The 26631-nt window shown below is 32.8% G+C and overlaps 1 protein-coding gene across 5 annotated transcripts in view; it reads right to left on the bottom strand.

Moving 5' to 3' along the window:
* Papola (poly(A) polymerase alpha) overlaps positions 1-26631 on the bottom strand; it is a 65159-nt gene that overhangs the window by 10318 nt on the left and 28210 nt on the right. For 3 of the 5 annotated variants that reach the window (XR_001230024.4, XM_013362235.4, XM_005333898.4), the window contains exons 8-19: positions 26303-26392; positions 26074-26212; positions 24467-24539; positions 23029-23149; positions 22040-22124; positions 16599-16652; positions 16013-16132; positions 14680-14789; positions 10695-10816; positions 5310-5452; positions 2810-2910; positions 2355-2575 (exon numbers count right to left, since the gene is read on the bottom strand). Coding sequence is in view for 4 of the 5 variants with exons in the window: in XM_013362235.4 (XP_013217689.1) it covers positions 2355-2575; positions 2810-2910; positions 5310-5452; positions 10695-10816; positions 14680-14789; positions 16013-16132; positions 16599-16652; positions 22040-22124; positions 23029-23149; positions 24467-24539; positions 26074-26212; positions 26303-26392 (1379 nt within the window). In the remaining variant the exon portion in view is untranslated. The remainder of the gene's footprint in view (positions 1-2354; positions 2576-2809; positions 2911-5309; positions 5453-10694; positions 10817-14679; positions 14790-16012; positions 16133-16598; positions 16653-22039; positions 22125-23028; positions 23150-24466; positions 24540-26073; positions 26213-26302; positions 26393-26631) is intronic. The other 2 variants (XM_040274832.2, XM_013362234.4) reach the window with 1 other exon arrangement.

Below are 26631 nucleotides of genomic sequence, written 5' to 3'. Positions count from 1 at the left end.
GTCTAGCAGAAATGAGGGTACAGAGATTGGCTAAGCATTCATTATAACTGTAACTATGTAATAAGTATATTAAGTGAGCGTTACTTTCATATATATTTTAAATTTTCCATACTAAATTTAAAATTTTTATATTCCTACAGCTTCTCTACACTTTACAGGAAACATGATCATTATTCTACCAATAGAAGTCCTAACAAAATTACAAACATTGTGCCGGTATACATTTATTTACTAACAGCTCCTTGGGTGCCACTTATAACATTAAGGAAACCAAATGTTTAGTCTAGAGTTACACTTATCTTTTACTAGAGTATAAAGAAACTTGCATTCTGAAATGCTCTGACAACTCCAAACAGCATGAATAGGCAGAATGTGTAATTTACACCAAACTAGTACATGAAATCCTGAAGAACACAACCATCAACTTTCCTCTTAGGTTGTTTCACAACACAATCATGTGGTAGAGAGGCTTCTAATAAGATTCCTAGGCCTGATTCCTTCAATGGTTCTCATTCAAAGTTATCTGGAAGAGGCCTTAAAATCTTTACTTAAGGGGCTGGGGCTGTAGCTCAATGGAAAAGTGCTTGCCTATCATGTGTAAGGCACTGGGTTTGATCCTCAGTACAACATGAAAAAAAAATATAAACAAATAAAGGCATTCTGTCCATTTGCAACTACAATTTTTTAAAATCTCTAATTAAAAAACAAAACAAAGATGTGTGTTGTATAAAAGAATTTAAAAAAAAGTAATTTAATAATAAAAATCATTGTCTTACTAGTGACAAAATGCACAATATTCATTTTTAGTTGATCATTTGTCTTAACATGTCTATTTCAAGACAAGGGTCAATTAGAAACAATTAAATTTTCACTATTACCAATCAAAACACAAAGGAAACCATGAGAAACTCAGATTCTTTTTTTCCATTCTAAAAATCCTTTCAATTAAAAAACATTTGATACATACACATACACATACACACACACACACACACACACACACACACACATTGATATTTTATCCTATCATCTCCAGGACAATGGTGACTGCCTCACTAATATGAAAAGATGAGAGTAGCTCAAGAGAGATGAAATTATTTAACAAGACAACTTCTATTGTCTTGTTACAATAGAAGGGGCTAAGGGTGGAGCTCAGTGGTAAAGAGCTTGCTTAGCATAACTAATGGCCTGGGTTTAGTCCCCACCAATGCAAAAAATAAAAAATAAAAAATGGAAATAAAAGACTGTTGGGGCAGGCCCCCAAATGGCTGTAGTTAGGCTCCCAGGCAGACACTTTCAAAAGGCTTTGTTAATGTCTTGGTGTGTAGTCAGGGCTGGGAACTAGCTATGTTATGGTTAGTCAAGGCCAGAAACACTGTGATTTCATGGATAGACATTAACTTCCGAACATGTATCTCCCTACCCACGTGTAAGCTGTTGGTAGTGTACCTTCTGTGTCTTGCATATTAAAAAAAGCCTATGGAAATGGGCTAGAAAGGGCCTAAAATGGAACTGGCTGAGAACTGGAGACGAAGCTGGGAGCCAGCTAATGGCTGTGGCCACCACTGAATAAAACATGTCTACTGTCTTAACTGTCTTCTTTCACCTGTTGAACCCTGAATCTGTTTCTTGAGTCAGAGCCCCTGCACAACAAAGACCAAATGAATATGCACATTTGAGAATGCAATAAAGTAAGCCAACTACAGTTGTTATTTTTAAAAGAGGAAAAAAATTAATGTTAAAAAGCTTCCTGAAGGTTGTAGGAAGTAATCATTCAAGGCTGCAAAACTAATGTGACTTTGCAACTTTGCTCTATTATTAAATAAGAAGCACCTGAGGACTGGTGGTGTAAGCTAAAGCATGCAGAAGGTTCAAATTCCATACAACTGCCCCAAGAGGCCATGAAGAAATGAGTACAAATAAGAGAGAATAATAAATGAAGATAACATGTAATTCTGTATTACAAACTACAAACATGCTTAAAAAGTTTCATGGACTGGGTAATTATAGCTCAGTGGTAGAGGGCTTGCCTGTCATTAGTGAAGAGAGGCCCTGAATGCAATTCAAAACACAGGGCTCTCCTTACCCCAACTCCTGCCCCAAAGTCCAGGCTTAAACAGAAGAGATAGTTACTAATGAGAAGGAAAAGGTGTAGAGAAATTGTAGCACTAAACCACTACAGACACACCAAACGCTTTTTCAAAGCTTCAGAACTCATTTTTGGCTAACAAATGTTTTTTTTCCACTGCATTTAAAAACAGGCAACCTTGTGTTGCCACAGCTAACATGTACATGTCGGCATGTGTGTGGATTTAGGGGTGTAGGTGTGTGTGAGAACAGATAGACAGATATACCTCTTCTGTTTTGGTTTTCTTGGGACTCTCTTCCTTATGAGGTGATGATGTCCTCTTGACTCCTACTATAGGGTTAGGTATTTTTGTTGTTGCATTTCCTGAAGGTCTAGGTGGTGGGTTTACCAGACGTGTTGAGGAAACAACTCTGGAGACCGTAGGCTTTGGTGGTGGAGAAATGGCTGGTTGTGTGGCAGTTTGAGGAATGCTTTCACTTGATGTACCTAAACAGTAAATACGTGAATACATATAAATTAAAATAATAACATCAACATCAAGTTCAGAAAAAGCTTTTATCTCTCAGAATTTGATTTCATAAATAACTTTACCTACAAATAATAAAACAATATTAAAACCTGAATTCAAACGATTTAATCAACAAACTCATTTTTCTAAAATGAAGACTAAAACTAATTATAATGTAAAAGTTCTCAAACTTATCAAATCAATCTCCTTACCCCCTGAGCTTTCACTGGAATTTACTTGTGGCGTAGAAACTTCAGTAGCCTGTATGTTGGTCACAGATGCTGCTGTCACAGCTGGAGCAGGACTGTTTCTGCTAAACAAACAAACAAAAAAATTGAATATTAAATACTCTATAAAGCAATACTGACCAACAGACTTTTGTGAAACAACAGAAATGTTCTTTTATTTATGCTATTTAATACTGCTGCCACTACAAACATGTGGCCATTCTAACCTTCAAATATAATCAGTGAAAACTGAGTACTTAATGTTATTTCTCTAATATTAAATATTAGTTAAATTTAACGCCACATAAAGATAGTAACTACCACAGTGGATGAAATAGTTCTAAAAGATCTGTTCTTACTTAAGTGATGTGGATGCATCAGGTGCTATTAAAAAAGAATAGGAAAATGGTCTGATAAACAGAAATAAATTTCTGCACATAAAATCTAAGGGTATACAAAACCCTAAAAGCCCATCCAGTGGCCAAGTTAGCAACAAAGACTCTCAAGTAACAAGAGGATATTTTAATATTTTACTTTAGAAATAAGTGATTTTAAACCCTCCTTTGTGCCTCCTCAAAATTCTCTCTGGTGTTTCCTGTTTTCACAGGCCAGTCTTGGCAAATGACCTATTTCTGAACTCGCAACCAAAGCCATCAACGATAAGGAATTAACCAAAATTTCAAGTATAAATATGAGACATACCTGCTTCTATTATAACCCCTCTTCTTTCCTATTCAATGAGATTATATTCATTGTCTCATTATTTATCAAAGCCCAATCCATTCTTCTATATTCTGGACCCCAGTACCTCTTAAAGTAAAGGAAACTCACCACTTCTTTATTCTCCTATATACACTTTTCTGTCTCTAGTAATTATCATAAGGACATTTAAATAAGCTAAAGTTTTTACTCTCTCCTGAAAGAAAAGTAAAAGCAAAAAATGCTCTGGTTACCTACTCTCCTTTGGCCATAGCTCACACCCTGAAGCTGAGTAATTATGGAGCCATGAGGACAAGGTGGGCAACACTTGGAGCACTTTTTTGGGGAGGGGTTTCTGGTATTTACATGGAACCATAGAGCAGTCCACTTTTTTAAGCTATGGAGCTTACAGTGGTGTGTGATGGCACACACCTATAATCCCACAGCTACTCTGGAGGCTGAGGCAGGAGGATCCCAAGCTCAGGACAGCCTAGGCAATTTAGCAAGACCCTATCTCAAAATAAAATTTTAAGAAAGGGCTGGGGGATGTGGTTCAGCAGTATAACACTTGCCTAGCATTCCCAAGGCCTTGGGTTTGATTCTCAGCACTGAAGAAACAAAAAAATTTTGGTGTTTGTGAGGATATGTAAGTAAATGGAATTAACAGAAAAGGTAAAACACTTCCAGAGAGATAAAGGACTGAAAATGGAGCCCTGAAGGGGATATTAAATGACTAAAAATTTTATTTTCAGACCTGGGGAGTGTTACCTAGGATGTTCAAAAGTCCTGAAGTTCAATCCCCAGTATTACCTACCAAAAATAAATTTTTACTTTCAGAAGGAATTTAATATTACTTTAAGAAACTAAACTGCAAGACCGAATTTGTGAATTCATGTACTTGCACTAAACTCAAATTACAAAGATTCTTATTTTAAATATTTGCTTCTTCACCCCTCACCAAAAAAAAATTTAAATAATGTAAGTATGAAAGTTAATGCTCTAACAAAATGAAATTTGTTTTATAACTCCAAAATTTATAAGACATGTTCAGGGTTGAAGTCTTTGGATTATATATGATTAGCTTAAGCTTTAAAAAACATGCATGCCAAGTCAAAATGCAAAAAAACTCCATGAACTCATCTGTGCATAGGCATTTTCTATTTCACCTTTTTTCAGAAATCTTCCCCAAACTGCACCTCTGCCAATGACTGCATATTAATTGACACTCCAACTTGTAAGGTTTCAAGTTTGACAACTTATTAAACATAAATGGCTTTACTGTGTGCTAATTTTCACTACCACAGATATGTTCTTCTTTCAAAATATTTTAACCGTTTTAAAAGTAGCTCTTCTTAAAAAGGTTTTTCTATCTGAAACCACTCTATGCTAGACCTTTACCCTCTTCAGAAGTTCACAAATGGATTCACAGATAAGCTCTCCTGTTCCAAATAAGCAGCTCTAGGATAGAAAGGTAGTATCCCTTTTGTCTATTCTTCTTAGCACACCATATAGCATCCTCTATCAGTAGCTGTCTAAATTTATAAATCTAGAAGGATGAAGGTGCTATATTCATTCATAAATCAAAGACATACCAGTTCCAAAAATGAAATACAAATATACGCTAGGTCAAAACTAAAAACTGTCTCACAACTAGGGAGTTAAATTGCTATTTTTTAAAAATTAGGGAGTAAACATTAACAGATTACTTTAATGCCACAAGAGAATACATTTTAATGTGTTCAGCAAACGGCTAATCTTTCCATTTCTACTTCCCTTGTTTCCTTACCCCTGAGAGCTGCCAGAACTGTTCAATGGACTGGTCTTCATAGCACTAGTAGGTGAAGGCACAGACATGCTGTTATCACTGTCCATAGACAAGTCAAGGCTGCTGTCATTCAGAGCTGATAATTTGACACCTTCTGTTGAATGCTGCAATCAACAAAATATTTAATTAAATATATCTTTATTTCACCCAGATCTTTGAAACATGAAAACTCTTAACTGACATACTTTCTACTAAAAAGCATAAAGCAGCTAAGTCTGTAGAACTCTTAAGTGTCGTGCCGAATATAAAAGGCAAAGATATGGAACTTATATATGCTTGATTGAACTATAGTTCCATGTGATAAAAGAGGAGAAAGGAATGCTACATTTAGCATGTATACTAAGACCTAATGCAACTTAAATCACTATAATATGAAAATACATCAATTTTGAATCAGGGGACTATAAATGAGGAAACACACATGAAGAAAAAATGTCTTAATAAATATGATATTAGCAACGACTATCTGGCTAGTGGATTTAAAGTGATTTTTCTTTTTTGCAGTACTGGAGATTTAATTGAGGATAAGCAAGGGCGATACCCCTAGCCCTTCTACTTTATTTTGATACAGGATCTCACTAAGGTGCCCAGGTTGGCCTTTAACTATTCGATCATACCGCCTCAACCTCCAGGATAGCCAAAGTTACAGGCAAATGCCAGGCTGGCTAAAAAGGGTGGGTTAAAATAATTTTTAAAAAGTGTGTTTATATGTATATAAAATATCTATAGGTATAGATATAAAATATTTTTAGTTTTAGATGGACACAATACCTTCATTTTTTTTTTCTGTTTTGTTTTTTGTGGTGCTAAGGATTGAACCCAAGGCCTTGTGCGTGCTAGGCAAGCATTCTACCAACTGAGCTATATACCCAGCCCGTTATTATTTAGTGTTTATTTTTATGTGGTGCTGAGGATCAAACCCAGTGCCTCTCAAATGTGAGGCAAGCGCAGTTCCTCTGAGCCACAATCCCAGCCAATATTATTTAGTTTTTTTATGTGGTACTGGAGAATGAACCCAGTGCCTCACATGTGGGGACAAGTACTCTACCACTAAGCTACAAGCCCAGCCCCGGTTTTTTGTTTTTTAAGATAGGGTTTCACACTCAAAAGAGCCTCCTGCTTCAGCCTCTCAGTAGTTGAGACCATGGGCATAAATACAACCTCACATGGTACAATTTATTGATTTCTAATTATTCCATAATGAACATAAAAAGTACACAATTTCAAACAAAAATAAAATCCAGTATAATTTACTGTCATTCACTATTTAAAAAAAAGGAACCTTCTAAAAACAAAGAGTTCAGCTGCTGCAATTATAATTTAGATTTTGATATGGTATATTTACTTTTGTATATAAACTGTCCTGAGAAAAATAAAAGCAAAATTAATTTTCTGAAAACTAAACCCAGTAACCACATATAGAACCCCAATGTTGGTTCTGCTTCTTAAAAAAACAAATCAATCAAAATCCCTCTAAAATAGATAATGTGGGGAAAAAGCAAAACTAAAAACAGTTTTATGGGATTAAAGTTGATTCCTGAGTGGCAAAGTTTTAAGTATAGCTAACAAAGCTTATTCATTAGGCTAGTTCACTCAGCTTCATTTTTCCCCCCTTCAGATACATTAAACCTTAGTGTTCACTTATTTACAGAATTTTTTTTTTTTTAAATACAGTGCTGGGATCAAACTCAAGGCTTCATGCACACCAGGCAAGTCTCACCAGTAAGCTATACACTCTGCTCCCAAAGAAACATTCTAATGAAAATAACTTACACTGTTGACAAAAACCAAAACCAAATATATGTATGTGGGTGTGTATGCATGCTCTGCTCTTCAGTTCCCCAAATGACATGACATTCTAATCTTTGATTTATTACTAAGAAAACAACTTACATAAATAAGTAAAAATGGGTCAAATGGGGAAGACAAGATCTTATGGTAGGGAGAAGAGAGTGTAATGCCTTTTGCTTATAAAACCAATTGTGAAACAAAAATATCCAGTATTCTAAATGAGTATATTTCCATTCAAAGATACTCCCAACCTTACTCTACCAGACACGAGAAAGATTTGTTCAGTAAATAAATTATATTCAATTCCATGTAGTTACCTGCCTGACTAGGTAACCACACACATGGTAACCCACCACAGGATAATTTGTGAAAGTGAATATTTTAAGTGGGTGGTCTGACACAAAACAGTATTAAGCTACTTTTCATTTACATCAAGTGTGATGGCAAAACACCTCAAAACCAAATAATCATAAATATTCCATCAAAATTTTCTAATAAAAGATAAATAAGACAAGAGGATACTACAGAATAAATACATGTATACATGTCAGTCAGATCTAGATTTAATTCACATTTTATACAACATGAAAAGTTATGCTGTATAAAGAGACACGTTTCTTAACCACTCTATTTCTTCTATAAGAGACAATATCTAGGAGTTGCTAGAACAGTAAATACAGAAAAAGACTGGTACAGTGCTTTGTAAACAGACATTAATAAAAAGAAGCTATTAGAGTCCAATGCAACCATTAAAGAATTCAATACTCCCAGATACTTATAAAAACAAGAAAAGTACTACTTTAATAAAGGAAATTAGTAAAAATCTAAATGAATTTAAAAACAGGATGGGTTTAATCAAACTATAGTCATACAAAGAAATGTTAAGGAGCCACTAAAAAATAATTTGGGTGGATGGTCACAATATACTAAGCTCAAAACAAGGCAGATCATAAAACGGTAAGTTTCATCAAAAAAAAAACCCTGAAAAATATACATTACATGACATATATAATGAATAATATCTGTAGAAATTAACTGTTACCAGTTATTGCAAGATAAATTGTAAACACTTAACTTCATGTGTAAATAAATAAGTTGGTGATCATAATTTTCTCTGTTAAATAATTCTATAGAGAAATATTATATAAAAACATAATAAAAATAAAACATCCAAAATTCTCGTATCTATACACTAGTTGTTCCAAATATACTGTTATCATTTAACAGTAAGTTTAAAAACTAGTATGAATCTAGGATAACAGACAATCTAATTAACCCTTATTATAAATATTTTAATAAAAGGAATGGTAGGCTATTTATATTCACTTCTGAAAACAAAATATATATATTTATTCAAACATAATAATATATATATATTCAAACATAATAAATTTACATTTAAGTACAATTTAATTCATTAATTATATAATATCAGGGCTGAGTAGAGCACCTGCTATATGCATGAGGCCCCGAGTTTGATCCCCAGAACTATAAAAGAAAAAAACAATAATACAATCTCAAAGAATTAGAAGACAAATGTTCTTCCTGACAATATAAAACTAAAATTGCTTAGCAATACATGCATATTTTTGTCACTTTCTAGATTAAGTAATTCATGGTACAAATAGATTAAGAGAATATCTGCAGTGCTGGGGAGAGACAAGTAGTTTATAAAAGTAACATCAAAGGTTGGGAGTACAGTTCAGTCACAGTGTACATGCTCAGTAAGCATGGGACCCTGAGTTGATGCCCAGCACTGAGAAGAATATAAAGAAAAAGTAACATAATATTCTATTTAATTCCAGAATTTCATTTTACATTTCTTCCTCCGCGTCAAAATTTACATACCAATCCCTAGATTATAAATGATGATGGTGATGATAACAACAAGTCAATATGAGCATTTACTGTGTGGCTGGCACTAGTCTAAGCCACTTTTTATACGAATTGATTTAATCCTCATGAAGTACCAAATGAGACAGGTAAAAGTATTAACCTGATTTTAGTAATGAGAAAAGTCAGGAACAGATGCTTGTCATATAACATGCCAAAGTGTCACAGATGAGAAGCAATACAGCCTGAATTTCAACCAAGGAGTCTGTTACACATTCCTTAGGCTTAAATTCAATGAATGCCTTTTACCTTAACATGCTCTAGGTTTTTTGATTTTCTGTTTTTCTTCCCTATAAGGGATTGAAACCAAGGGTGATCAACCATGGAGCCAAGTCCCCAGCATTTTAATTTTGAGATACAGCCTTGAACGTGCGATCCTCCTGTCTCTGCCTCCCAAACTGCCGAGATCATAAGCATAACCCACTATGCCCCAGCTTAGTCTGTTTTAAGAAACAAAATATTTTAAAGTTCAAGTCTTTTGTATATTAACTATACTGTTCTCCTCCCAACTCCAGATGCAGATAAACAACTATTACCATGAATACGAAGATGGTCATCATTCTCTAACATACACTTTTGTTTTGTATTCATCTCCTAAATGTTGCTTTACAAATTCTTAAACTTGTAAACATTACATCACAGTAGCATGCTGTACAGATTCATCTGTATCCTTTTTATTAACATGTGATTCTCCATATCATTTATTTTCACTGCTGTCAAACTATAAGTGATTCCACTGTAGAAATAAGCCATCTTTTTTTTTCCTTTGGCACCCAGGATCGAACTCAAGAGCACTTAACCACTAAGCCACATTCCCAACCCTTTTTTATATTTTTATGTAAAGATAGAGTCTCGATAAGTTGTTTAGAGCCTCACAAAGTTGCTGAGGCAGATTTTGATCTCGAAATCCTGCCTCACCCTCCAAGCTGCCAGGATTATAGGTGTGCATCATCACACCTGGTAAGCCATCTATTTTTGGAAACACTTAAAAAAAAATAAAATTGTTATCACGCTTGTTATCTAAAATTCTAAAATATGTGCTCTAAGTCCAAGGAAGGAAAAAAATGGCTCCAAGTTAGTCAAAAGGAAAAATTAACCCCACAACATACTGCAAAAATTTAACCTCTGGTGGTATGATCTCCTTTATAACCAATAACTTATAATTTTTAAGTAATATACATGTACTTTTATTGTTCTACACTTACCAAAATAAAAAAATATAATTTCTTGCCTCCCATTAAATAAATAGATTGAGCAAGTGCTGCGGGAAAAAAATACAATTTCTTAGTCCACATAACTTGACTAATTTAACATGGTTCACTTTAAAAGAAAAGGAATTGAGACACTAATGTAGGACTTTAAATGGATAAGAATAAAAGACTTTATAAAAGAAGAGAATCTGGATGTATAATAATAAGAATATGCAGCATTACCACTTATCTCTCTGAAGTCTGAGGCAAGTATGTCCAAGAAAACTGATTTGAATAAGATTTCATATGAATGGAGTTGCTCCACATTAACAGACTTTTTTTTTTTTTTTTTTTTTAGCTGTCACCTATTTCAAATATGATCTATTAACTAAATCTAAATTTGAAATACTTGCAGGCTGGATGCACAAAACATTATGTTAGTAATGCTGTTGTAAGTACTTTCTAAATTTACCTTTTTCTTTTTCTGAAGCACATGATTAGGTAGTAGTTGATGGAGTTGCTTTCTTTTTACATGCATTGCAGCAATTTTCATATCCACCTCAAACATCTTGCTGTTTATTGCTTGCCTATAAACTACACAATTAGAAATTGTTACAAGAAACAGAAACATTTTTTTAAAAGTCAGATTAAACTCACTCAGGGGAAAGTATTCTAAGTAGGAATCTTTTTTTCCATCAATACTGCATATGTATAAAATTATCAGATCAAGACCTGTCCCTAATCTGACAAAATTCATTCTCTGAGAAAATTTTTTTTGTGTAAGGTAAAGACCTGTCCCTAATCTGACAAAATTCATCATCCAGGAAATTTTTTTTCTGTAAGGTACACATACTGAATAAAAGCACTAAGTATATTAAATCTTCCAGCATAGTAACTCTTTTAAGAAAACACCAGAATTGAAGAAAAAGGATTTCTCAAACCCATACCCTTTTGCTACTAGTATAATTAAAATTTTTACCCTGTGTATGTAATACATGCAACAAAATACAAGTCAAACTTATTAAACTATTTTCTTTGTTAAATGGTTCCAAGGTAAGATACTTTACAAGAATCTGCAAGATAAAATTTTAAGTAATGACATGTTTTTTATTATAAAAATAAATCAAATAACAGGTCAGATATAAAAAGAAAATTCTACAAAGAAATAAATCCAAATTATATAGGTCCCAGGGCCACAAAATAATCAAAATATTTAGTAAGTCATTTGACAAATACTGATCAAGCATCTATACTGAGACTTCACTCACAATGTTGCACACTGGAGATAACAGTAAAGAAAGGAGACCAAAAGAGAATCAGAGTCAACATGCTACAGGTGTAAGGAAAAAACAGGAAATATGTAAGATATTTTGTGCCTGATGGAGGTAAGTACTATGTAGAAAAACTGAACAAGGAACAGGACAGGATGCTGAGCCTGGAAACTTAGTAACACTGACTGAAGATTAAGAGTACCTAGTAGAATGGCATTTCAGGGAAAGCAAACATCACAAACCACATTCCCTGAGCAGGAGAACATGCATAGAATGTTCGAGGAATAACAAAAAAGACAAAAGGAAAAGAGGAGAAGTGGAACTCCATAATCCCTCCTCTGGAAATAACTCCCAACACAGAAGGCTTTCTTTCTAAAGACTGACATCAAAACTCATCTAGAAACAAACTTTAATCTTAACTCTTTATAGCTATTTGGCCTTTATTTTTGCTAATGTGAATAACAATGGTTCCCTGCAAAATGTTGTGATTACCAAGTGCTCCAGGCTGCTGGGATCTTATGCAATGATTTTATTACTTTTGTAGACCCAGACAAACGGACAAAGGATTATGAACTTATATAGGAGATGAGGTCAAAAAAGAGGAATAATGAGAAGATTGCATAATTTATGAACATCAGTTTAGGACTTAAAACTTTAATTCTGCATGACATTGGTGGCCAGGCAACATATGAATCTGTCTTAAAAATACCATTTGGGTGCTAAATGAAAATAGTAAGGTGGGCGAGGCAGAACAAAAAAGCTGAGGCAAAGGTAGTAATCCAATAGAGCAATTGCTATAGCTTGAACTAGCAGTAAGTACTAGAAAAAGCAGTAAGTAGCAGGATTCTTCATGTATTCTGAAAGAATCATCAAAAAACTAAGTAGAGGAAAAAGTGGCATCAGATGTCTCCAATGTCTTGAAAAAAAAAAAAAAGCTGGGAGGAATTAAGGAGGATGAAAATCTGTTGTGAACATGTTTATTTGTTATTAAAAAAAACATTACATTAAAAATTTTCAATAACAGAAGTATTCCCTTTTATAAACACCCAAAAGATCCTTGAAACCTAGTTGATTCATGAAGATCTTTAATAAACAGCTTAATTTGGATGCAATGTACAAAATAAATTTACTAATTCAAGCATGTGTGCATACCTTGTTTTTTCACAAACAGATTAGGTGGGTATCAAAACTTTTACTTCAGAAAAAAACACATCTGTGGCAGGAGGAGGAATAATGTCCTACAAATGACATCTTAAAACCATCTAGGGATGTTTTCATTTTGTCACAGTGATTAAGTTATATCCTTTAATGAAGGCTGTTTCACCCAGAGAACGGTAACATGGTATATCACCATTTCTAAAGATGGAAATTTACTAATTATTTGAATCAAGAAAGTGATTCAGTTTTACTTAAAAAAAAAACGTTTTTTAACACATAACTGCTTACAGCACAACCACTATGTATATCAAAAAATTAGTCACTGGGCTAATAAGCATATAGCCCAGTGGCAGAGTGCATGATTAGCATGCATAAGGCCCTGGGTTCAACCCCAGCACAAAAAAACAAAACCAAAAAACATGGAAATTTTTGCATTATTTCCAACTTTTATTTCTATCATGTTACAAATTTCAACACTGCTGAATATCAATCAGAATAACCACAAACAACACCCATGTCAGTCAGAATTCCCAGATACAGCACTGCCAGTGATTCTACATAAAGTATAATCATTTGACTTTTCTAAAATATGTCTTCTAGTGTCACTGTATTCAAGCATTTACATATTGAAATGCACACAACAGTCAACCTTTATTCACAAGCAGGTATGTTAAAAAAAAACAGTGGATGGTTGAAACCATATGTACTGAACCCCATATATACTTTGTTTTCCCACACATACATAATTAAGCCCAATAAGAGGTTAACAAAAAGAACCAATTAAAAAAAAATTATAATAACGTATTGTAATAAAAGTTATACAAATGTGGTCTACCGAAGTATCTTAATTTACCAATTTACCGTACTTGCCTTTTTCTTCTCATGAGGAATAAGAGGTCAAATATGAATGAATCAATCTTGTGATGTAGCACTAGGCTACCATGTAAAGGTTACTTGAATACAAACACTTCAATATGGCAACTGATAACCTAAGTGGCTACTACGTTGACTAACAGATGGTTAGTGTACACAACATGGATATGCTAGACAAAGAGATAATTTGCCACTTAAGCAGAAAAACGTAGGAGGGCACAAGATGTCATGCTTCTCAGCAATATGTAATCTAAAACTTGTCAACTGTTCATTTCTGGAATTTCTCATTTAATATTTATGAATCACAGCGGACCTACAGTAACAAAAGTGAAACCACAGATGAAAGGAACATAGTACAGTAGTCCCTTTATTTCTCTTTTACATTGAAATCAGTGTATGATACTGGCGTTTTAGCAAACTGCCACCAATCTCTTTCCTTCTTTAGTTAAGTAGGCAAAAAAAATTTTAATATCAAACCTAAATGTTCACAAGAGAAAACTCAAGAGTGGAGAACTGAAAATGCCACTTACTAATTTAAAACAAAGGTGGAGAGATACTTTAAAGAGAACAGAAATAGTCCTTAGGGAAGATGTACAGTTGTCCCTGTGCACATGCAACATTCCCCTAAAAAAAAAGTTATACATCTACATAATGGTCACACATCCATCGTTTTGTCTTAAGTTAAATAAAACTACCCTTTATCTGAGGATACAAGTCAAACTGAAATGTGCACATAATCACTCTATTTCCCTGCCTATGAATTAATACTTCAGCCTACACTTAACGTGAGAAAAATGTCTTCAGATTACTAGAAGTTCAGCTGCATCAATTTCTAAGGTTCAAGATGATTAAAGTAGTCAGATATAGTCAGTTTGGTAGACAAAACTAATATTCAGGTGGTTTCTAATTCCATACAGAATTGTGGAGAAATCAAATTTTAAGTAATTCCATTTAACTTTAAGGTCTATCACAAGAAAAAAAACATCAATTATATATTAGACAGTACTGAAAGTAATCCAAAACCATTAAGATCATTATGATCACTGTGACATTCTCAGGTCATTTCAAGTTATTGGCAATATCACTAATTATCATGTACATCAATAAATTTAAAATGCAAGCAACCTGAATGCTTCATTATCCAAGTAGACATACCTGTATCGGTGAAAGACTGAATGTCATAAGTAAGATCAACACTGAGATTTTCAGAGTTTTCTGTTTTTTTAAACACTAACCCAATCACCCACATTGTGCGAAATTCTTCCCTGCAAAAAAGAACGTTACTACTGTTTATCAGTATTCATGAAAATGTATTTATCACGTGGTTAACATCATGGAGAACACAAGGAAAATTTTATAACACAAACATATGAGCAAACTAAGGTCTACATTTAGAGTTCTATCCCAAACATGTCTTCTATGTTCTTTTAACTATGTAAACAATCAACTCCCAGGACAAATATACTCTCTGCATATGCACTCTACCACTGAGCTTTTTAATTTTGTAACAGGGTCTTGCTAAGTTTCCCATGCTGACCTGTGACTTGCATTCCTCCTGCCTCAGCCTCCAGAATAGCTGGAATTACAACCTACACCACTCTGCCTGACCTGTATGATGTTCTTGATAATGATGACCAAAGGCACTAGACTCAATTCTAATTAATGAGGAAGAAATAATACTGCTTTTTAGAAAAGTATACACAAATATTTTCTGAATATGAAAATTTAACATATATATTAAACTTTAAATTCATATAAAAAGGCCATAAGCAAATCTGACTACAGCATAATTAGTGAAAAAGTTGTTGACTCCGTTTCTTCTGAACAATGAACCAATGGTTTATCTGCTGAATGAAACATGCAATCTTTAAATAATTAAGACTGCATTAACCAAAAATGTGTAAAATGTTCAAAGAACTTCTTTACATGATTTCAAAAGGGAAAATAATCTATTCAATCCATCAGAATTATTATCCTATGCATAAGGCCCTGGGTTTACAGAATAATTATCCTATATTAACAATCTTAACTCATTCCTTCACCTATACTTTTTTCCCCCCTCTTCTTCTTGGTAGTAGGAATTTTTGTACCCAAGTGCACTCAACCACTGAACCAAATCCCAAGCCTTTTTTTTTTTAATTTTGAGATAGGGTCTTGCTAATTTGCTTAGAGCCTTGCTGAGGTTGGCTTGCAATACTCCTACCTAAGCCTCCCATGAATCTTACTTCTTAAAACTGATTTATTTTTTGAAAGTATCATTAATACTCCCATAATCCTCTAATTTTTAAAAAATACAGTTATAGTCTCATAATATTAGCAAGAATCAAACCAATAACTCTCCTACTCAAGAATCTTAAATGAAAATGTTAGCCCGATTTTATTTACATGTCTTCCAATGATCCAGACTCCATCACAAATCAGATACTTGTAAGGTCAAACTTCTATGAATAAAAGAGGGAAGGAGTACTTTTATATTAAGAGTGCTTACTTGTCAGGATTTTCTTTGGGTGCTGGAAATGACTGGGGATTCACATGAGCCAGTGTAATAAATTCATTCTTCTCCAAACTTCCGACCAAGATTCGAATTTTTGATTCCACCAAGCCCACCCTGAACAAATGTCACTTAGTATTAATGAAAGTTTTGGTTGACTTTGTGTAAAACAGAAACATGAAGATCACATAACTTAAAATCCATACAAAGGCAATTCAACTGAATGAATTATCCACCCACACTCAAAAGCAAAAACCCTGAGTTCTTCCCAAAAATGCTGAACTAAGGAAGAAAGAGAACTATAGCACAGTTTACCCACATCAGGAAGGTTACAAAAGATATTCCAACAAATAATTAAAGAAAAACCAGAAAGCTTAAAATATAAAATAAAAACCTTTAATAAATCAACAGTTAAAAAATGTAAATCTTATTATAAGTAATTTGCATATGGATTCTCTAATTCTTACACTTCCATCAGAAGTAGTAAAGCTCCATGTGCGAACAACTCAAACAAACTTGATGTGTTCTGGGGCTGATTCATTTTGAAGTTTATTTTTCTGTCAAGTCTAATCTTATTACTCACCATTCTAGGCGTTGTTTTTCCGTTGGTGCACTTGCTAGAAGTACAATATAATGCCTTTGAAGATAAAGACAACATGCTTTTTATTTTATTTACATATTTTGTTCTGGACACTAAAACGATAATGTAGTAAGTTTCATTACATTTATAGATCAACATCAATTTACCAAGGGGGGGGGCTACAATCTCAATATGCAAATAAAATTACAGAAGCTAACTCTACACATTTCTAAGTACAAATGAATTTAATTTTTCTGAAAAACAATAGTGATTTTTAGGAATGACGACAAAAAGAACAGCTGAATTCAATGAAGCTGAATAAACATTAAATGATAGTTTTTCACAATGATTCCAGTGAAGCGTTCAATCTATAAAAGAGCTGCTCACTGAAATGTACTACTAAAAGAAAATGTTTTAGGAGAAACAAGCAGAGTGGCTTTCACCACAAAAATAATCACTAAATACCCATAATACAAAAGTAACTTCAAAATAACAACAAATATATCAGGCTTCTTAATTAGAGTAAATGGTAGTTAATATTAAACAGAATGCATAATTTAAATCAGACTCCAAGACTTTAATATAAACTTCTGTGACAATAAAAAAAAAGACATCATTATCCTGAGAGCAACAAAAAGAAAGCTGATTTCTATCCAGAATTCAATCCCACTCTAAATAGAGAAAATATTTTATTTCAGAAAATATCATCACTAAGTCTTTTTTAATCTTTTCAAAACTATTTGTCTCTAAAGTATTCATTTTCCTCCAACTAAAGAAGTTCAGTCAAACAAGCCCTTCCCCAATACTTATTTAGTAAGCACTAGAAGATAAATTTCACAGCTAATATAAATACTGGTTATAAAAAATAAAAATGTAAACAAAAATTTCATTTCATTCTCCAAAAAAATCTAAAATCTTTTTGATGTGTTCACTCTCATTTTGTGTGGTGACTCCCACCCCTGCCCCAAAAAAACACTATCAACAAATTTCAAATAAAATGTCCACTTTCTGGACATTTTAGCAAAGGTTAAAGAAAGCCTAACAAATTTAAGCATTATTTAAACCGTACTACCATAAAACAGCCCAATAAGTTATTTTATTAATTATGCTCACAATATATTTGAAAAATACTGTAAATTTAGACTGTTCTAAATAAAACTTGCATATATCATCTATAAAGTGGGGTAACAGTACTTATCTTAGTGGCAGAAATATTGTAAATTTCAAGTAAATTAATTTGAAGTAAACTTAAAAGTAACAGGTAGGGGCTGGGGCAGAGGGGCAGAGGGCTTGCCTAGTATATGTGAGGCACTGGGTTCGATCCTTAGCAACACATAAAAATAAACAAATAAAGGCATTCTGTCAAAAAAAAAAAGTAGCAGGTAATTCAAAAGTGAGGTGTGCATATGTAAACACATAAAAATAGGTCTGTGATATAAGTATATGAAAATGTGAATGCAACTATATACAAATATAGTCCAAATACATAAACTTAATACTTCCTTTCCCATTTGTTTAGTATGATTTGGGAACAAGCCGAATACTTAGACAAAATTTTAAAAAGTCACATAAAAACATTAAAATCTGGGGGCTAGAATTGTGGCTCAGTGGTAGAGCACTTGCCTAACATGCGTGAGGAACTGGGGTTTGATCCACAGCATCACATAAAAATATTAAATAATCAAAATTAAAAGTATTATGCCCATCTATAACTAAAAAATCCACATATACATGTAAATATATATGAAAGTAAAGTTTCCCTAGCAAAAATTTAAAATAATAACTAAAATCTCTGGATTTTATGTAGAGAATACTCACACTCAAACAAAATCCTAACAACCTCAGATGACCTGATTTCTAGATTATCTAGGTTTCCATTAAAAAGATTCAACTAAGCTGTGCACAAGGTACAAACCTTCCCCAGCAACTCAGGAGGTAGGAAGATACAAAGTTTGAGGTCAGTCTGGGCAACTTAGCAAGGTCCTGAAAAACTTTAGCAAAACCCTATCTCAAAATAAAAAATAAAAAAGGCCAAGGATGTACCTCACTGGGTTCAATCCCCAGTTACCTCCTTTCTCCCCCACAAAAGAAGAAAAAGAAGAGTGAACTGATTAAAAAAAAAAAAATACGGGATGGAGGATAGATGAAGAAAGAGTTCCTTTGCCCAAGTGTAGCAACTCTGAACAGCAGACAACAAAGCATCAAAATCAGGTTTAACTTAGCTGGCTTCACCCAGCAGAGGGCCAAATCACCTAGTTTCTAAATGATATAGTACCATGTTCTCTATTTACTAAGATATAATAGATAATCCATTTGAACATAATTTTGTTGGCAATCCAATTGATCTTGATACTTCCTACCTCCTGAGTTTTTTAGATTATGACTCAATTTTAATTCTTATTGAAATAGGGGAGTCTTTTCATCTCTGTACAATGTAAAGGTAAAAGATTAACTCAAGTATTAATGATGAAGTTAAATGTTCTTTACTCAAATTTATGCAAAATTTGAATTGGTGTGAAATGTAAAAATTAATAAAAATAAGTTGCAATTATTTTACAGTCATTAGAAAAACACTCACCCAAGCAATAAACAAAATCCCAAATTCATTCTTTAAACCTACATAAAAATCTTTAAAACCTAAGTGCAAACAAAAGCAATTCTAATCTAGAATATTTCTTGATTCTGTTTCACAATCACCATGTATCAACAGTCTCAAATGCCTTCGTGACACACTTTAAAGTCAACAGCCATTACCTCTTCCCAAAATTTAGAGACATGGCTTCTAATAAAAATTTAACTATGAAAATGTATCCTGAATGTATTTAAATCTATGTGGAAAGGCCTAAGAACACTTAAATATAGTTGTTATACCACCTAACAGTTATTTACAAAAAGCATTTTGGATGGTTCCCTTGCTATTTCATCTCAATACTTAAAACAGGTGACAGTTCAGATATGAACACTGATGAAAATCTTAGTCAAAAATCCTTCAACAATTCTATCTTTAGGTATTCAGAATCAAAAGTTGTATTTCATCATCCTAAATTTTTTAAACAAATGTTAAAATCTAAATAATTTTGTACATACAACTTCATTAAAACTTACTCTGGCTTTCCTAATTGGTTTCCTTCCTTGCATCCCAGCAAACAATACACATAAGTATTCACATTTTCTTTACTGCTAGCTTACTAATTAATAGCTATGTTTAACATCTTAAAGAGGAAATATAGAAAATATTTTCTTAGAACTCTTTACAGAAAATTACTCCTTTCTCTCAAGGTAGGCATTATTTTCTTTTAGAAGATTAGCCATTTTTTTTTTTTTCCTTTGTGGTGCTGGGGATTGAACCCAGGGCATTGTCCATGCCAGGCAAGTACTCTACCAACTGAGCTACATCTCCAGCCCTAGATTGCTTTTTAAGACAAACAAAATTCCCTCTACAGTTTCTCCCTCTCATGAAGGGAAGATATATATAGAACTCTACACCTACCAAATAGCAGTATCTTCAGGATATGCTTCAAATAATACTTAACCAACTTTCAATCATAGAGAAAATAAGGATTTCAAATTCAGTCATTCAGCTAATCATCAAGGCATTTCATATAAAGATGATTTAAATTCAATCTGTGAATACCTCCAAAAGCCTAAGGATAATCATCACTGTACCTTGAAGAGGACATTTTTGGAAAAGATATAAAAATATACATGGAATTTCGTAAAGATAAAATTAACTCAGTGAACTATTTTTAATAATTAATTTTCCCAAGATATTCAGGTGAAACAAATTTTTCTGAAATAAACTTTCTGGTATTTCATCATACCTATTTAAGTCTTTGTAAATATCCTACAAAGGATTTGACTGCTTCAAGATTTTTTTTTTTTTTTGGTGGGGGGGGGACAATAGGATGGAACCCAGAGGGACTTTAGCACTGAGCATTATCATAGCAATTTTTATTCTTTGAGACAGGGTCTCATTAAGTTGCTTCGGGCCTAAGTTGCCTGGCCTCGAACTTAGGATCGACCTGCCTCAGTTCCATTAAGTCAGCAGGAATACAGGCATGCACCACTGCAATAATAATCTTTTTATCAAAAACTTTATAGGTACTATTGGGCACATAATAAAGATTAAAAAATTTAAAGAAATACTAAGCAAGCTTTTAAAAAAGCACCAAAGTTCTAGTGATGTCAATTTATTCAAATGAAATAACAATGGAAAGGTTTGTTCAATGTTGATGTTAATCTTTCTTAAAATGAAAGAAACAGCTTAAGTAGATATTTTGAAGAACTCCATCCCATCTACCTCTTATTCATATAAGTAAGTTAGATAGGAAAAGAATTTATGCTTGTAATATCAGCAATTAAGAGATGCTGATATTATCGTTGATTTAAATATCGTTGATATTATTGTCTCATATTGTAGTTTTAAAAAACTATCAGTACATACATTTATTTCATGTTCAAAGGTAGCTTCCTCAACATTAGTTAAAATACAAAACAAAAATTATCTGCCAAATGGAAAACACAATATATGGGGTGTAATAAAATAAGATTATTAAATAGTAAACTATTTACATTTTTACTAACAACATAGTGCTCGAAGAATGTAATAATTAAGCTGGTTCCATTACTGCTTTTTCATTCAAAAGATACAGAAAACACAGAGACGTCATGAAGGTCATCATTCTTTTTAATTGGGGAAATAGCAACAAGTAATCTTGTTTAGATTATTACAAAACACAATCCAACATGATCAGGAAAATTTCAAGCATTCAAAAAAAATAAGGGGACTCTGGCAAATTTTCAGCCCAGAGCAAATAAAAGTGTTAAGTCTGTGTAGTTTGTTTTAAAAAATGTTTATAAAACACAGTTTTCACCAACACAATTTAACGAAGCTTTTAACCTAAGGTATTGAGCCATTATATTCAAATCAGTACTAAAAATTATTAAACCCATTTAGATCCCAAGAAAACTAATTGTATAAAGACTTTAAAGTGGCTATTAACTGGGAGGGAACTGTTAGGATATTACTAATGTGCTCTAACTACTGAAAGCACTAAAATGGCTACATATTGGCATTTTATTAGCTAAGTCTGTGTTCTAAAGAATTTTAGTGATAAATAAGTTTCCAGAATTAGATAAAAATACTTCATTTTCTAATAGATAAGTTCAATTACACATGTTAACAGTTCCCCAATTTGCCAAAGTATATGGATTTCCTATTTGGATCAGGATTAATACATGATGACCAAACTCTTGCTGCGGCAAAACTTTAGGGGCCATTACACTGAAAAACAGATAATAAGCAGTTTACTAAAAAATGGTATGTCCTATGTGAGAGGAAGGAAAATCCAAAACTACATTAGTCTATGAAGAAAAAGTATCATATATGCTGCCATTAAACCATTACTTAAAAGAACATGTTCAACATGCCTTAAAATACATACTTGTACTTTTGAAAGAAGTTTGGAGCTTCAAAAAGTTTGGACCACTCTGCCTTACTCAGCAAAATTTCATCTGTGATAGCAAGACCTAAATTAAAAACATATTAAAATGTTTGCATGCTTCAGTCTAACAATCTAGAATTTTATATAATCTTAAACATAGCCACATGCATTCATTATAATTGTAAAACTGAAAATTTAAAAAGATTTAGTTTATAGCTCATAAGCATATTCTTACATATATACAGATTTTTCAAAAAAGTTGGCATGTTTTCTGAGAGCCAGGTTTCAAGTAAAGCACCATTATTCTAAGATGGCATGTTCATTATGACTTTCACAAAACTAAAGCACTGAGTTATGTGAGAAGAAAAGTTGTCCACATAATTTGTTCCTTACATTTCTAAAAATCAAGTTAGCTGTTCTCTCTAAAGGAATAAAAGCATCTTCCCTTGAAGGAAAGAATTTTGAATTTCTAAAGGTAAAGCTGATACACTCAGACTTTTCACTACTTCCTCAACTGCTTCCAGTCAACCAAACAATCCCATTTTAGCTACTTCTCTCAAAGGCCAGTGGGTAGTACTTTAAATTTACAGTAAAATTAGGGGTCAAAAAGGTTAAGTTCCCCTAAAATGAGCAGTTTGGTCCCAATCCTGCTGAAAGCTATTTGCCAAGAGTAAGCAGCTTCCTAAGCATCCCTCAAGTCTCACTGGACAAGCAATTTATCATTCATAATTTCACAAGGCAACAGTATAGGACAAAGTCAGCTTATAAAGGGGCAGCAAAAGATTTGGTTTTAGGTGTTATTTAATCTTCCAACATAATAAAAAATACATTACCTAAATTTAAATTTGTTAGTCATTCTGATATACACGGTAAACAAATATGAACACCAAAATCCACTTCAGTGAATGATTTCTTATAGCGAACTACTGGATCTACAATGATATGTAAATCCTTCACGTATAAAGGAGAGCATAAGGATAAACACTTACCTTGTTTAAACTCCTCAACCATGACCATCCGTGTTGAAACGGACACATTGTACGTGGAGTTCTGCTGTGGGTATGCTGGTGTAATTATAGGCATAAGATGGTACCTATCACTGGGGTTTACCTACATACAATAACAGCCAATCAGTTTCTTCAAGTACATATGCAACAGATACTTGGACTTTTTACCCCTTGTTAAACTGAACCAATGATTAAATTTTATTTCATTCACAGCTGGAGTTGAGAAAGAAAAACCATGAAAGGAGACACTGTTTTTAAGGAATTCCTTACAGAATCAGGGATTTGGTCTAAACTAATGGTTTGTTTCAATCATATGGGCATGACTATTTGGGCAAACATATTAGAAATTATGTGCCTGCTTAAGCAAAGAAAGTTCTAAATGGGAATATATTGATACTTAGTTTTTCTTTATTCAACAATAGAAATGGGGATGTGCATGCAATTACACTTTCATGAAATGTCATACTCTAAGTTATTCTGTATAAAACTAATTTTAAACAAAACGGAAACTTAAGTTTTGAATATACCCTTAATTTATAAGGAGTTTAAGGCTTCCTAACACATAGTGAAACTACAATGTCCTCGTTGATATCATTTTAAGATATGGGAATAATTTAATAACTGCTAATTTACATAATGGTAAGTGACATATTTTCACAAAGGAAACTGTAAATTCCTATCCTCCAAAATTAAATTTCTCGAGGTTTAGAAACACATAGCTTCATGTAATTCAACAGAACTTATTAAAAACAAAATTTTGGTATAATAGTAAGATAGCAAATTAATTCAGAAAAATAGAATTTCATAAACCTAGAGTCATACTGAAAACCTAAATTTCTTATCAATAAAGTTCATGTTATTAACATTTAAAATGTATAAGCAGTAATGTCATAACTCCCCAAACAAAATGGAAGCTATCTTCAGCCCAACCATGCTTTTATAATCTGAAATATCTAAAACAATTTTTACATTTACATCATTGTTATTAGAATGATATTGCTTAGAAGTTTTCTACCACATGTAAACATTAAGCAGTTTCCCTACAATAACCCCATTTTTAACAAAATATTTAGATCAAATAAAAAAAAAAAACAGGGATTTTTAGTATCCTTTTATTATTTTTTTCTTTTTTTAAGCACAAATGCCCACACAACTTTGCTTACAAAGTAGTTCTATATAAATTAAAATGTTAGTGAAATTTATATTAAAAACTATGTACAATTAAATGTAGTTTACAGGGTACATCATTATGCTTCTCACATCAGAGGACAATTATAGATGAGGTTATCTAGAAGAAAGTGTAATACGGACATGTCCACTCATACGTAAAATGCTGGGAGGTCTCCCTGAACTTTATGCAGATGACTTTTACTTGTTATTGCACAGTGTGAATTTGTAGGGGAAAAAATAATACACTAACCCTTGGGTCCCATACAGGCAAATTAAGATTGCATTCTTCAGGCTGTTTCAATAGCACTGGATTTGGCCATTCCCTGTTTAAAAAGATTGTAGCACTTGATAAGACTATTGGATATTATCATCTAAACGTATTTTGTTAAACATACAGCATTTGTGAATGTGATCCTTCTTCATTCATTTTGGTATATACAACCTTTCATTCCTTTCTGTTGATGGTAAAGACTACTTGAAATACTTCTGTAACTATAAAATTAAACCATTTGGTAGCTTTTTCAAATTGAAGTCAAATATCTTCTCTCTTAAAAGAACTGATAAAGCACCATGTAAATTAAAAAGCACCCGCAAGATATTTGATGCTTTCACCTAAATCTTGAACAGGATAAAACTTTCTGAAAGACAAAAATCCTGTCTTCATACTAGTTCCATCCAAAGAAAAATGAGAAAAAGTTACTTCCAATTATAGACAATGGGGTATGAATAATTATAACAATTAAGACAAATTTTCTCCATCTCATGACTTAAAAGTTGTTACATGAATAAATGTAGTAAAAGTCTGTGGTGTGAACACAGTGTTTCCAGGACGCAATCTTTAGTAAAATTAGCACTCAGTCCTTACAGTAGAAATTTTAAAATGGAAAACATCTGTCCCCTTCCTTAATAGCAAGGTTAGCTTCTTGAAAACATATATGTGTAGCCTTAAAAGACATTCTGACATTCTTTAATCTTATCATACCTTATTATATGTAATTAAAATGTGCTATCAAATCCCAAAATAGCAGAATGTGTATTAGAAAGTGTGACTTGATTCTAAATTATAAAGTCTCCAAAAACTCTGATTTTTACAAAATCACTAGAAAACAATAATGTCTTTTGCAATGTTGGATGGGTATGAGTTGGCAGAAACTAGGAAGATTTAAATCTGAGGGAAATCTGATTAAAACCCAACAACTCTCATCTTTGGGACCAAAGTAACTATTCTGAAATGGCAATAATCTTAATTTCTTTAAATGAAACCATTGTTGACAAATGTGAACGTCTTGAAATGAGGGGGGAAAAAAAACTCCCCAATATTAATGATCCAGATACTGCTCTTGTCCAAGCACTAATTCATTAATACATGAGCGTTAATTTGTTCACTATACATAACGTTATTCTTTACATTTTTTTTACACAATTGGCATCTTTAATATTTTGCCAAAAATAAACAGCTCAATGAAAAAAAAAATCAAATATTAATGGTGTATGAATTCAAAAACATTCAAAAAGTGAAAAGTTGTATGTAGAAGTTTTATCCAAATGTTAACATATATGCCAACCTATTAATAAATTGGATTTTAGCAAAAGCTACAGCTACAATTCAGTTTATTTGGAGGGTAGGATTATGCAAGTTAAGTACAAATAGAATATGACTTACTATCCTGGCAAAGCTAGGGAAAAGAAATGGAGTTCAAGTTTGCCATAATATTCATTGTGATATCCAAGGCTATCTAAATGACTATTTCACGAACTAAAATTTGAATCTGAAACCAGCTGCAGAAATGTCATAGAAATAAGACTAAACTTCAGTGTCTACAATCAATTTTATTTTAATATAATCTAAACACATACCATTTAGAAAATACCAAGAAAAATTTATGTACAAGAGTTGATGCTATTGCATTTGGATAAAGCTGGCAAGTTCTTGCTACTAGCATAGCCCAGGAAACACCACCGAGGAAACCTAATATATTGGAATAGATGTTGTGGCCTGTTGATAAGGGAAAAGCAAAAAAAGAAGTTAGTGTTGAACACATGTTTAAATGTTTGTAATAAGCTAGCCAACAAATTCTGAACTCACGTTTGGCCCACAGTTTGATAGCTCTCAGAGTTAACCTGAAGTTGTCAATGTTTGGTACTAGGTGTAAAATTTCATCGGTTACCCTGCAACCTGATTGATAGGAGTAAAAAAACAGAACATAAAATCATCAAAGGCTGAATGGTAACACCAATTCTTAATTTTCTGAGACTGATAACAAATTGAGCAGAAACTTTGATTTGGTACAGCCAATAAGCTTAATTCAATAAAAAGACAAAACAAGAAAGCTGAAACATTTATCTCCTACCACAAGCCTATGCTATAAGCCAAAGAAATTGAACTAATCTTCCTAATCTCAAATTGCAACTTAT

This window comes from Ictidomys tridecemlineatus, chromosome 5 (assembly GCF_052094955.1).
Source record: "Ictidomys tridecemlineatus isolate mIctTri1 chromosome 5, mIctTri1.hap1, whole genome shotgun sequence".
Lineage (NCBI taxonomy): Eukaryota > Metazoa > Chordata > Mammalia > Rodentia > Sciuridae > Ictidomys > Ictidomys tridecemlineatus.
This window is presented reverse-complemented; position numbering and strand designations above follow the sequence as displayed.